The 13,972-nt window shown below is 41.6% G+C and overlaps 1 protein-coding gene across 1 annotated transcript in view; it reads right to left on the bottom strand.

Moving 5' to 3' along the window:
- scn4ab (sodium channel, voltage-gated, type IV, alpha, b) overlaps positions 1 to 13,972 on the bottom strand; it is a 29,267-nt gene that overhangs the window by 10,991 nt on the left and 4,304 nt on the right. The window contains exons 2-15 of the mRNA XM_065964958.1: positions 4,636 to 4,819; positions 4,421 to 4,558; positions 3,755 to 3,872; positions 3,517 to 3,607; positions 2,783 to 2,911; positions 2,601 to 2,692; positions 2,189 to 2,467; positions 2,011 to 2,074; positions 1,767 to 1,908; positions 1,357 to 1,557; positions 1,175 to 1,271; positions 728 to 966; positions 311 to 382; positions 120 to 221 (exon numbers count right to left, since the gene is read on the bottom strand). Of these exons, the coding sequence (XP_065821030.1) occupies positions 120 to 221; positions 311 to 382; positions 728 to 966; positions 1,175 to 1,271; positions 1,357 to 1,557; positions 1,767 to 1,908; positions 2,011 to 2,074; positions 2,189 to 2,467; positions 2,601 to 2,692; positions 2,783 to 2,911; positions 3,517 to 3,607; positions 3,755 to 3,872; positions 4,421 to 4,558; positions 4,636 to 4,767 (1,896 nt within the window). The 5' untranslated portion in view covers positions 4,768 to 4,819. The remainder of the gene's footprint in view (positions 1 to 119; positions 222 to 310; positions 383 to 727; positions 967 to 1,174; positions 1,272 to 1,356; positions 1,558 to 1,766; positions 1,909 to 2,010; positions 2,075 to 2,188; positions 2,468 to 2,600; positions 2,693 to 2,782; positions 2,912 to 3,516; positions 3,608 to 3,754; positions 3,873 to 4,420; positions 4,559 to 4,635; positions 4,820 to 13,972) is intronic.

Below are 13,972 nucleotides of genomic sequence, written 5' to 3'. Positions count from 1 at the left end.
ACGAGAAAGGCAGGGAAGCAGAAGGGTAGATAAACAGGCGAGGACATAGGTAGACACACAAGTAAACAGTGTTCTGTTCATTGTTAAAGTGAAAAAGATCAAGATGATCTCGCTCTAACCAATCTGAAGGAGCGCAGCACAGACAGGCCTTGAACATCCGCCAATCCCAACTCTACCAGACTCATGGTGACGATGATGCTGTCAAAGATGTTCCAGCCCACCTGTAACAATAAAAACAGAACTGACATGTGTTACCAAGGCAGCAGCTGTCAATCATTATAACTGTGCTAGGGCAAACAGGACGTCTGACCTGGAAGTAGTAGTACGGGTCCATGGCCAAAAGTTTGAGGACCATCTCAGCAGTGAAGATCCCTGTGAAGACCTGAGGGGGGTTGGCAGGACAAGGTAAGCACAAGGGGCCAGAGGAAGTTTGTAATAATTAAATCCACTACATGTTCTTTAGTAGATTTTTTGATTACTGTGTACTTGTTGGACTCAATTTAATAAACTAAACTGTTTACTGAAGAGATTTTGGAAACACTTTTCACACTACTTTTAGGAATTGATCCATTGTCTCATGCAATCTTGCACGTCATGCAAAGAGCGTATTTTTGGTAAACCCATAACTACTTCACTCTTTGACCAAGGACAGCCAGTAAGGATTACTATTGACTTCACTGGTTCTCCAGGGATAGTAAACCTGAATCTGATTTTATTCATCACTGACCAGATTTCCAATGCTCAGAACATTATCAAACTCTTCCGTCATTGGATAATGCTCCATGGCCATGAAGACGGTGTTGAGGACGATGCAGATGGTGATGCCAAGGTCCACAAATGGGTCCATGACAATGATGTAGAGCCACCCTTTGAGCCACCGCCAACAGCCACAGCAGTCCCATTTCAAGAAGATATTGGCGAATGCATACCAACATGGTGGACAGGGACGCTGGTCTTCCTCAAAGTCTGAAATACATAGCAGGTTACTGAGATGATGTCCTCCAGACTTTTAAACTATGAAAGCAAGAAGTAAGAAACTGATCGAGTCAGGCCAATTTTAATTCATAAAACCCCTCCTCATCATGTTATGATTCATTAGGGTTAAATTATTATTAACATCATTGTACATCAGCATGCTATTCAAAACAACACTTTCAAGCCTTTATGAACATACCACCCATGGCAGTATGATCTTGCTCCTGGCTAATTATTTCTCCAGATGAATTCCTTCTCGCTTCTTTCTCAGCCAGCTCTGCCCTGCAGGCTGCCTGCTGTAAGGGAAAGAACAAACGTTGGCTCGCTAGTTTGGTTAATTAAATATTGAAGTTGTTTGTTACATAATCCTTTAGATCAGACCTCCTCCTCTCTCTTCTTCAGCGCCTCCAGGATCTGAGCGTACTCCTCTTCCTTCTGTTTGGCCTCTGCCATGGTGGCCTCATTCTGCTCAGCGTACGCCATGGCAACCACCGCCAGGATGAGGTTAATGAGGTAGAATGAGCCGAGGAAGATGACGACTACAAAGAATATCATGTAGGTTTTACCTGCTGCTCGCAGAGTCTACAGAGAGAAAGCAACAGGTGAGAGACCCAAGAGTTTGACTTTCGTGCTTTAGCGCTGATCTTTCAAAAAGTGTATACATTTATTTCAAGAAGAAGAGCATGTGTAAACATTGATTTCTATAGAACCTGTTCATCCATTCTGCTTTGATTGGTTGACTGATCTCTTAACCAATACTGTGTCTGTACTGGAATCTGTCAGGTACTGACCAGCTGGAAGAGGTTTTCCCAGAAGTCCTGAGTCATCAGTCTGAAGAGTGACAGGTATGCCCATCCAAACGAGTCGTAGCTGGTGTAGCCATAATTTGGATTTCTGCCTGCCTTCAGACACATGTAACCCTCTGGACAGGCCCTGAAAACATCACCATTATCAGAAACATCATCATCATAGAGATCATCAATATTATCATTATAATCCTTATCACTATAATGTGTTAAAGGGAAAAGAGTGTACCCGGCATCAGAGCTGTTTCCACACAGCAGAGCATCAATCTGGCCAGGAACGTGGTAGTAGTTATCTATCATAAAGACAGACAGGCAGGCAGACAGACGGGTTAGTTGGGGTTGAACTGGCGCAATACAAATAGAGACTGATTGATTGATATTGGTGGTATAAGTGGTAGAATTAGTACCTGGGTTGTTTATGTGCTCGTAGAATTGTAAGTCTGTATCATTGCCATGGGTATGGTTGCCATAGGTATCATTGGCATGGTATCCAGTGTCAAGATCAACGTCAGACGTTTGGTTGCCAAGAAGCATGGGTGGTATCAGGACACATTTCTGCCGGAGGTTTCCCATGAAGAGCTGCAGACCAATCAGAGCGAAGACGCTGAGGCAGAACACTGTCAAGATCATGACATCAGCCAGCTTCTTCACGGATTGGATGAGAGCTCCGACAATCGTCTTCAGACCTGTGAGTTAGGGTCATCAACATACAGACCAAACATACATATACGTTCAGCTGATCTGTATGTCATGATGCTTTTTTAGGAATGGGTTTTGGGTGTTCAGCAAGTCTTTAAAATGCAACACATGCTAACTGACCAGGGATGACTGTGATGGTCTTCAGAGCTCGAAGAACTCTGAACGTCCTCAACACAGAAACGTTTCCCAAATCTACAAACTCTGTCAGGTACCTATTACACAGTGAGACACCACCATTAACATCAATATCACCAACGCCATCATAATCATCATTATCATCATCAAGTGACACTGAGCCTCACGCCATGCTGATGACCATGAAGTCCAGCCAGTTCCAGGGGTCTTTCAGGAAAGTGAACCCTCCGCGACAGAATCCTCGTGACAGAACTTTGATTGTGGCTTCAAACGTGTAGATGAACGTAAACACATATCTGTTTAACAGAAAACACCAATAAGAAGGAAAATGTCAAGTTGAGACTCATCATTTGAGAAATCATTTACCCTCCAGATTCTTTCCTGTATTGTCCTTCTATAGAAAATCACGTTCTTATAATGTACACAGCAGTCTCAAGGGTCTTTTCCTTCAGGTCTGTGTAAGACATGGATGCAGTCTCAGTCATCCATCGGTTTCTGCAGTTATGTTTTGAAGTCCAATGATGGCGATCGCCATGTTGGAAATGTTAACTCAAACTAACATTCAATCAATCTAGAGAACAGGCAAAGAGGTGAAGTACATGCAGCCACATGTGCCCTGGAAACAGCTACAACATGCTAAACAGTTTCCATAAATAAGGGAATTAGATATCAGGTCAAAATCCTTTTTTGCATGCTATAAACATTTTTTTATTTGATGTGAAAATATCTATTTTTACATGTGACCTTATAGAGATCCCTTGGCTTTTGGAGCCAGCCTCAAGTGGACACTCAAGGAACTGCAGTTATTTTGCACTTCCGCATTGGCTTCGTTTTACTGATTTTTTGTGTGTGTTTTTGTTTGTTAGCATTTTATTTCATTGGTGTGTGCGTGCTCTCTCACTCCACAGTCTTGCTCCAGGGTGGAGGGTCGCTCAACGTCATGAACGCACAGTTTGCCAGAATGGTCACCATGATGAACATACTGAATAAAGTTTTAATTTTAAGGACATAATAATTAAAACAACTTATCATTCATAAGCAACCTGCCGATAAAAGTCTGGGAAACTACAGTGTGACTTTATAAACAAAGCAAACTGAGACATCATGAAAGAGTACAGTGTGAAATCATAAAGGATATGAGTGAATGAGGACTTTGATGGCGATTCGCCTCAGTGGATTGAACGGAGTCAGCAGGTAACAGGCCGGCTCAGCATTGAATCTGAAGATGACGTTTCCTTTGCCGAGCACGATAAAGGTCTGGAGAGAGACAGACCGGTCAGAGATACAGACAGGTCAGAAGGAGGTGAGAGAGACCAGAGAGAGATGAACAGGTCTAGGAGATAGGTGAGATATACAAGACATACAAGAGATACAGGTCGGGTAGAGACAGACTGATTGTCTACTGAAATTATATATCAGGAGTGCATAGCTGAAAATGGCCATAGAGACACACAGATCAGCCAGACAGACAATTCAGTATAACGGGCAGATAGGAGTGAGAAAGGTCGGAAGAAACAAAGGTTTGGAGAGACAGATATGTCAGAAATTGCAGTGAGCGAGCCAGGTAAAGGAGAGAGACATGTCAATCAAGACATTAGTGACTGACAGACTGAAGGGTCAGAGAGACAGCATGGCAGGGATAGTCAGAAAGAGAGAGACAGACAGGTCAGGGATAGCAAGAAAAAAGAGACAGGTCAAAAGCCAATGAGTTCAATTGCTTTGGTAGTGCCTATACCAATGCGTTTATGATTATTGATCAGGCTTAAGGCAACAAATGGATTTTATATTTTATGAAATCCAGAGACCATCTGTGATTGGTAGAAGGGATCCAGCTCCTCCAATGGGGTGTTGAGAAGATCAGAGGGTGGCTCTCCATAGATGAATGGGAGGGTCTTCCCAGCCTCAAGGTCACTGGCAGGTTTAGGAAGATTTTCTTCTGCTATCTGTCAATCACAGCAACAGCCAATCAGAGAGACATCCAATCACAGAAAAAAAAAAGGTACATGCTCACTACGGTTACCTCTATGTTTTTCTCCTTCCTCCTCTGTTGCTCCTTCTCCTCCGCCTCATGTCTTCGCTGGATTTCCTCCAACGAGGCCGGTGTGAGCCGTCTGAAGACTTCTGAACCAACAGGGGGCAGCAGAGGTGCCATTCTGGCATCATGCAGCTCTGCCTGAACCCCGCCTTCACCGAGCAACTACCACCTGTCAGGTGAGAGGAAGGGCGACATAATGAGGTAGTGAAACATTGAAGTTAAAAAAGACACAAAACCAAACAAGGAAACATAAAGAAGAGAGAGGAAAAATAAACCCAAAAGCTTCATTATCTGCAAGAAAACTTCATTTTTTTGTAGAAATGTCCTACTGCGGAGTCAATGTAAATCAACTATCGAGTCACTGCACACCTCTCACAGCAGGCACTGCACATCTTACTGACTGTCCATTCATCACTACAGAGTTATTTTACATCTTCCAGTGCAAATTCACTGCACGTTTATGACTGCAAAGCCAATTCACATTTTCTCCTGCAAAATCAACGTACATTTTTCTCTTCAAAAACATCACACCTCTTGCATCAGTCCCTAGTTGTCTACCCTGTAGTCACTGCTCACCTACTGCAGTTACTGCACATTGTCTTATTTGATTCTGAGGAGTCACTGCACACTTTGTAGTCCAGAGTCACCGCACATCTTCCATAGACTTACTGTACTGTACTTACTGTTCCAGACACATTTTTCAACTGCAGTGTCCCTGAAGAACAACCGCTGTACATTATCTTTTGCAGAGTAACTTCACATTTCCTCCTCATAACCACTGCACACCTGTCTCTGCACATCTTCTGCTCAACACATCATCCACTGCAGAGTCATTGCATATCTTCTACCGAGTCATTGCTTAGGTTCTTCACATTCACTGCTCACTGTCTTCTGCACACTCCCAGGACATGTCCACTTTAGCCTCTTCACACCGCCAACCTTAAAGCCACTGCACACCTTCAAGTTTCTTCAATTTTCTTCTTCAAAATCACTCGAACCTTATAGAGTCAGTGCACGGCTTCAGATGTAGAGTCACTGAACATTTTCCTCTCCAGAGTTGCTGTACATCTTTACTGCAGAGTCTGCGTTTATCATCCCATTTGGTTAAGTCTGGGATTGTATTAGCTCAGCCAACCACACGGACACTCACGCAGCGGGGACCTGCACTGTACTGAATGAACTTTATAAACCTGCGAGCAGTCTGAAGCCACCTGGCAGGAAGTTGTTCACATGTTAGAGTGTGAATAGAGAGCAGTACACACACACACACACACACACACACACACTCTTCACCGTTGCCAGGGTTGACCCCACCCTTGCGTTGCCATGGCAGTAGCAGCTGTTTCGAGTCATCATTTTAACCCTCCGGTGTAACATTACAGTCACTACGATGACCCAGCTCATTCCGACAACATACACACACACACACACACACACACACACACACACACACACACACACACACACACACACACACACACACACACACACACACACACACACACACACACACACACACACACTTCATTCCTCTCGGTGTTCCTACATGATTTTCTTTCAGCCCCTCCTCACCTCCCTCTGATCAACCGCTGACCTCTTCTCCTCTGCTCGTTTCCTTTCCTCGTTTCATGTCCTTGATTGATTTATTTCTTAGAGCTTTTCTGAACTTCAGGAACTGTTTCAGCTCATTTAAACTCCCCAAGCCAATGACGAAGATGATGATAATGAGGAGGTGTTGCGAGAGTGTCAGTGATGCCACTATAACATTTTTTTTTAAAGTTTTGACGAAATGTATAGTTACTTTCAGAGGCACAAAACTTTATCTGGAGAAGGGGAACAAAAACACTTATGGGATATAAAACTGAGCGAGGAGATAAAGGAAAGGATGTGGGGGATGAAAACATCCTTCTCAATATTGCATTTTTTTGGATTATCTGATATGGTATAGCTGATGGTGCAAATTATTGATTCTGTGTGCATCAAACTGAGTCGTGTCAGATCGAACCAAAAGCTGCAGAAAATCGGTGTGTGTGTGTGTGTGTCTATATGTATGTCTGTGTGTCTGTCTGTTCCATTGTCAGTGAATCAATTTGTCTGTCTGGTTCTTCCACCTCCTTAGCCATCTGTGTGTTTAACTGTCTGCCTGTCTGTCTGAATGACTGTCTGTCTGTCTGTCTGTCTGTCTGTCTGTCTGTCTGTCTGTCTGTCTGTCTGTCTGTCTGTCGAAGATCGTCTATCAGACTCTGCTGGTTCCCACAAATATTAGGCTACAGGCAGCTAAATACAGCAGCGCACACACACACGCACACACACACACACACACGCACGCACGCGCACACACACACGCACACACACACACACACACACACAAACACACACACACACAGGCAAACATAAGCGTTTAAGATAGAAATATTAGCTGTAAAGGGTTTTTGTAAGCAAATACAAAAAGTGATTGAAGAAAATAAAAAGTTTGAAACATGCTGCAGATTTAGATTCTTTCCTCTTTAACGCATCACTTTAACCTGTTAAACATCTGATAATATGAAAATATAAAATTCACAATAGTGTTCATTTCTTGATTTAAGCCCCTTTACACTTCAGTCAGAACATAACCTGTGTCAGAAATCACTCCCTACTCCCTGTTTATTTCACTACATGGTGAGTTTGTGACATTGAAATACTGTCTAAGTGAAAGTGCATCATGGAATGGTACAGTATTAGTGATGGTCACTAGAACAGCAGTATGTACCATAAATGTAGTCTTCCATAGAACTGTCTATATAGTGAGTTGGTTTGATGTGTGACTGATTAAGGACATAGAAAGGGGACATATAGTACGGATACCAGAGAGGAATTAAGGATACAAGGGAGGAATTAAGGTCATGAAAGGATAAGGTATACAAGGGGTGGGATAGGGGAAGTATCAGAATACAGAATAAGATTTGGAAATGCAAAGCTCCCTAACAGATATAAGACACATCCGATTTTTACAGCATTATTCAGTATCAGACAGACATGCCACAGTGTAAACAAGAAATAATATAGTATCTATATTATTTCACTCTATTTGAAAGACAAATGTTGTTTGGATTAAAAACATTTGGATTCCTTGTTAAGTATGAAGACTATACAAAAACTATATGCAATATTAAATTCAGCGTACTCAGAGGGGTAAGGACACCATCAGTCATATTTAGGACCTTAAGTAAATCAGGAGCAAGTCATGGCGTTCCACAAGGTTTGTTACTAGGACACTTACATTTTTTAATTGCTATGCTTTCAAAAGAAGCTAGTTTAAACCCATCACTTTAAAAAACCTTTAATAGCTTTTCTTACAATATAAAGACCTTGATTACAGGGACGTCTCTGATGCAAAAATCCATCAAACTGAAGTTATCGTCTTTGGCCTTGAACACATACAGTCAATGGTAAACCAACTACTGATATAGCTGCGGCGAGGACATGGAAGGGCGTTAGAGTATGGTGGACGTCCCTGAGTGGTAGATGACCACCCCTGGAGGATTTGAATGTTATGGCGCTAACATAACCCCTTATTTCTATCTTTCCTTATTTCTTAGCTCTTGTGGTCACTGTATAAGCTCTCTGCTTGAGAAAATGTGCTAGTTTTTTTAGGAATGGTGATGAAAGCTGGCCCAAACAGTATTGATAAATCTAGGTTACAAAACTGTGCCGATGATAAGCATGGCCATCTTGCAGCCTCAGGTACCACAGTATCTACACAACTTCTGCAGCAGTTTCCCCCAGACAGTGCCATTTATTGGGGTTTTCCCACCATCAATAAAGACTGGTTCCATGAACAGAGACTTTCACCCTGAAATCGTGGTACACTGGTATCTCAGGATTGGCAGCAGCCACTGTATTTGACAGGTGCTTTGGTAAATAGCCAAGAGCTACAGCAGGTGCCCTGAATGGAGACCTCTTTAATGGCTAATGGCTTCCTCTTACGGCTCAAGCTGGGCCTAAAACCACAGACAGCTAATGGCATTCAGTGAGTGGGCGTGGCACGTGACACAAGAATCCGCAGCTACTGTAGCACATCACCAAGAGCCAGGAGACACAAACAGCTCAAACTATCCTGGAATAATAAAGCAGACAGAAGTAGCCTTGTATCACAGAATATATCTGAAACGGGAATGACTTCAGACCTTTAGAACTATAGTAAAAACTTAAAAGAGGAGAACACAGAAACACAGAGCAGACAACTCAAACGTGTTATTTGAGTGTGGAGGTCGCTGTGTAAACTATGTGAACCCATTGAGGGTGACTGTTGTGGCTTCGCTCCATGCATAACATCATTACAGCACTGAAGGTTAGTTGCACTAAAGAAAGTGACACATCAAGAGCTCCAGCGCTTGGTCACTGGGTTGAGATGTGTTTAGAGAACACGTGTTACCGAGAAACAAATGTTAGTGCGCTAGCTTTTAGGTAAGATAAGATAAGATAAGATATACTTTATTAATCCCAGCAGGGAAATTTAGGTGTTCCAGCAGCCAGCATACATACAAACACACAACACAACACATATATACAAACACACAACACAACACATATATACATACATATCCCACCCATACAAAAAACATGAGCCGACAATACATAGCCAGGATAAAAAAGTGGTATGGATGGTCCATGTGCATAAGTAACTGTTACTCATAGATAACAGTACAACATACTAGCTCTGCCAGTGCATAGTATGATAGATAAACAAAGAATTATTATTAAAAAAAGCAGTCAAGTGTGCAAATATACAGGTGCAAAATACAGTTTGATATATGCAGCTCAGGCTAAAGTTTAAAAGTTTAAATGTCTTCTGTCCTTACTTAAAGGGGAGTCGTTATAAAGTGCAATTGCAGTAGGTAAAAAAGTATTTTTAAATCTGTCCTTTTTGCAGCTTAGTTGCCGTAGCCTCTCGCTAAAAACACTCTTTTGTTCACACACAAGATTGTGTAAGGGATGCATGTTATTGTCCATAATGTTCAAATTACCAATGTATTCGACATTTTTTAAAGCTTAACATATAAAGTCCCTGTTTTTCCTATACATGTTTTAGTAGAAAATGTAAAAAATCAAAGAGGAAATTGAAATCAGGTTTCTGCCTGGTTATTTAAATATCTAGTTCTGCCTTCACAATGTGGCTCACATATGTTTAAACTTTAAACTTAATCTTATTTTCTTGCCAAAAAAAATTGGCCGAAAGCGCTTTCACTAATTATAATCATTTCCAACCATTCAAAGTGATCTAAAGTTTAAAACGTGACATTAACACTATTAAAGGTGCACTATGGAGATTTAGTAGAGAAATTTGAAGGTTGGAGAAAGTGAAACATTTGTATGCTATAGTTTCTGAACTGAATACAAACTTTACTCAAAGGGAAAAAATGGGTCCCCGGACACTGTTTGGAGCTGAAAAGCTACCAGGAGAGTTATGGTTTCACTGTTGCGGCCCACCACCATAACTTCTCGCGTAGCATTTTATCTTCTAACAGTGTTACAAGGACCACATTTTCCTCTGAGGAGAGTTTGTTTATAGAGTTATGAACATATACCACAGAATCTGTACACTTCTCCAACTTTCACATTTCTCCACTGAAACTCCACACTGCACCTTTAACACCCTCTGATACAGGGTCGCTGATAAAACAACTTATTCATAGAACTCAGGTCACACATGCCAGAATCAACATGTATGAAAACATATATCTGAACACTTGTACAGCAAATACAACATACAACACATTTAACATATCTGAACACTCGGCTCATCAAACACGAGCACAATAAGAATATTGATGTATAAAAACAAGACTTACTTTGTCAGCTGTCGTTGGTTCATTCACCGCTTTAAAATGAAGGTGTCTGTGTGTGTGTGTGTGTGTGTGTGTGTGTGTGTGTGTGTGTGTGTGTGTGTGTGTGTGTGTTGAACACGTGTGTGTGGCTGCGTGTGTGTATGAATGTGTGTCCATCAGTAACATGTCATTCAGCCTCTTGTCTTTATGATAACAGGCGCCACACAGAGACTCGCACAGTCTAACCGCAGCAACATCGGCCGCAATGCCGCGTATCACCAGAAGAGGGCGCCAGATCAATTTGCATCTACATTGAAACTGAGTCGGATAATAAATATTTTAAGTACACAGCAGTACGTGTTTGGAGCTGATGGCAACTGTTGCTGGCAAGTAAAACTTCAAATATGTATGCTGATCTGTACTTCACACCGCTGTTCTGAGATTGCTAATAAAAATCAGTTTTTAATATTTTGCTATTTAAGTGAGCTGCTGTGCTGCAGATAGCCTACATGCTAACTCAACATGTAACATTGTGACAATTCTTGTATGTTTTAATGCACACCCAAAACAATGCTAACTTGTAGGCTAGCAATGCTATCATGTTAAAAGTAGAGTGTATCAATGCAAACATGTGTATCATGCGTGTAAGCAGTTAAGATATTAAAGTCCTCATGAAAATGAACTTCTAGAGTAATTAACCGCCACGTGGTGACGTATTTCCAACAGAAACGGGATAGAACCAATCACAAGATAGAAGGCGGGACTTAACGTTGGGATGAATTTGATTGGATGGTTAGCTTCTAAAATTTGTTGACAATTTTGTAAACCCCTAATCTTGTGTGCTAAGCTTTCATTAGAGCTTCTTCCCACTTCTAGTGTTTCTGCTAAGCTAGGCTAACAGTTTTCCCACTGCATCGTAGTATTTGTGCTAAGCTATGCTAGCAGTTTCCCCCTGGTCTCATTCTTCGTGCTAAGCTAAGCTAAACTTGTTGTCTGTGCGGGACTGAAAAAGTGAAAATTATTATCTGACTAAGAAAAGTATAGTTTAAATCTGTTCTGCTCTTTAAGTAAAATAAAGCTGCCTTTCTCTCAGAGAGAGCGACAGGTGACATGAAGCTGTCTCTGACGCACACACACACACACATACACACACACACACACACACACACACACACACACACACACACACACACACACACACACACACACACACACACACTCACGCACACACAGCTGTTATCGGTGTTGTTGTTCCAGCAGAGTGTGATGTTGTGTCACACTGATAAAGAAAAGTCATTCTGCTTGATGTGTGTGTGTGTGGTGTTCATGTGTGTGTTTTTGAGTGTGTGTGTGTGTGTGTGTGTGTGTGTGTGTGTGTGTGTGTGTGTGTGTGTGTGTGTGTGTGTGTGTGTGTGTTTGCAACTGTAGACCACAGAATGTTGTTGGACGCAGGCAGAGACGCCCGGCATTTCCTCTCCTCTGTCAGCTCTCCACGCTAAAATAAAACGATACGTATGTATGTGTGTGTGTGTGTGTGTGTGTGTGTTTGTGTGTGTGTGTGTGTGTGTGTGAGAGAGAGAGATGGTTGCAGCGTTCTGCAGCTAGTGAATGACAGACTACAGCTGATGCGCTCGTCCAGTAGAGATGATTTCAGTAATCCTGTAAATAGATCAGTGTCTATAAATTATGTTTGTATCTCAAGTTAATTTCAGCATCTTGTGTTGAAACATGTTAATTATCTGATATGTGTGAAATATTTGAACTTAACTATCTCAATTAAAAACCAGCTGGTTGTCAGCGGGATTTACACAGTTAGCAGAACATCAACACTCGGTTACACAAAGTTGTAATATCCGGGCGAAAGGGTAATCACATGATGTCAGACATCACTGCTCAGGCGAAGGCAACTGAAGGAGAGATCTCAAATGAATTCAGAGTTTTGTCTTTTTGAGTAAGTAACTGTAATTTAAAGGTTCCTTGAGCAGTTTTTTTTATCTTTAGTAGCCTCCCTGGAGAAGTTTTGTTTGAGTGAGAAAAACTGAGGTGAATTCAAGAAGAATGGCTTGTGTCTGCTAATATCACCACGAGTTGAACATCACTTTTTCTACAAATCTGCACCATCTAAAGGTCAGATTCACTTATGATACAAACAAGTTTTTTATTAATTTCTGTTCTTGTTGTGCATTTGAGTGAGTAGAAGAGCTGCTGGCACCTCCAGTCTGTGCTGATGGGAGTTGAAAACTGGGAGGGGGGGCAGTCCAGAGTGGAAAAATGTAAAACCAGTTTACTAAGCATCTATTTTTGCCTAAATCCACTGAGATCCTTAATAAAAAGAAATGTAGGAAGTGGCACAGAGTTCATACATATGTGGAATTTATTACAGAGAACTGCAGCTGTTGTACATCGTGTAGTGATCAAAAGATCAATATATTTCCACGACTTAAGCACTTTTCTCCAAACTGATTGTATTGTCACATTATATCTATGTTATTTCTTCAGTCACAGAGAACGTAGCTCATTCTAAGTTAAAGGAAGACATTTTACATATGAAAACAGCAGAAATCAATATCCAATAAAGGATAGGACCCCCCCCCCCCCACCCTCCAAACACACACACCAAAAAATAAATAACTAAATTAAAATGAACTGGTTTTAGTTACCATGACAACTTGGTCAAGGCAAAAGGTCCAAATGTAGAAAATGATGTGGATAGAAATCTGCAAACATCAGAAAACAAAGATGCTCTTTGCACTGAGTGTTATGGTGTTATTGATGCTTTAATGATGTTATATAGAGAATGATATAGATATGGCTAGAAGAAGCCAAGCACATTCCATATCTATCATGATGCAGACTTTCACATCTCCATCTGATTGGGCACCAGATGGCCTAGCGGTTATGTCTAATACCCCATGTGCAGAGGCTATAGTTCTCGCCGCAGAGCCCATGGGTTTGAAATTGGCATGTAATCCCTCATTACCTCGTCCCATCATTTCCTGTCTCTCTCCAGCTGTCCTTTCTAAAAACAAATAGGCAACAATGGCCCCAAAATATCTTGAATGAAACACACGGATATGAACATACAGGCTCCATGGTTTATAAAAACACGGGGTATGCAGAACATCAATCTGTGTATTTGTGCACTGTACGCGTGTACAACACATTTACCGTTGACCGTGTTAAGATTGTAAACATTAAACATAAAGAATCCACCATTTCGTTTCCTGATTCAAAGTTAATTATCTGAATGTATCCCAGCAGATGTTAGCAGCTGTTTCAACAGATGTGTTAGCCAGATAGCATTAGCTCCTCTGTCATCACTGCTGTGTCACGGATATCTTTTGTAACCAGAGCTGTGTGATAATCCATGTAAATTGAAGCCTTCCTAAATCAGGACCCCCCCCCCCCCCCCCCATACACACACACACACACACACACACCCCACACACGCACACACACACACACACACACACACACACACCCCCCACACACCCTGTTTTATAGAGTATAAT

This window comes from Labrus bergylta, chromosome 16 (assembly GCF_963930695.1).
Source record: "Labrus bergylta chromosome 16, fLabBer1.1, whole genome shotgun sequence".
In the NCBI taxonomy this organism is placed as follows: Eukaryota; Metazoa; Chordata; class Actinopteri; order Labriformes; family Labridae; genus Labrus; species Labrus bergylta.
The sequence above is the reverse complement of the archived record's forward strand: the minus strand, read 5'-3'. Positions and strand labels throughout refer to the sequence as shown.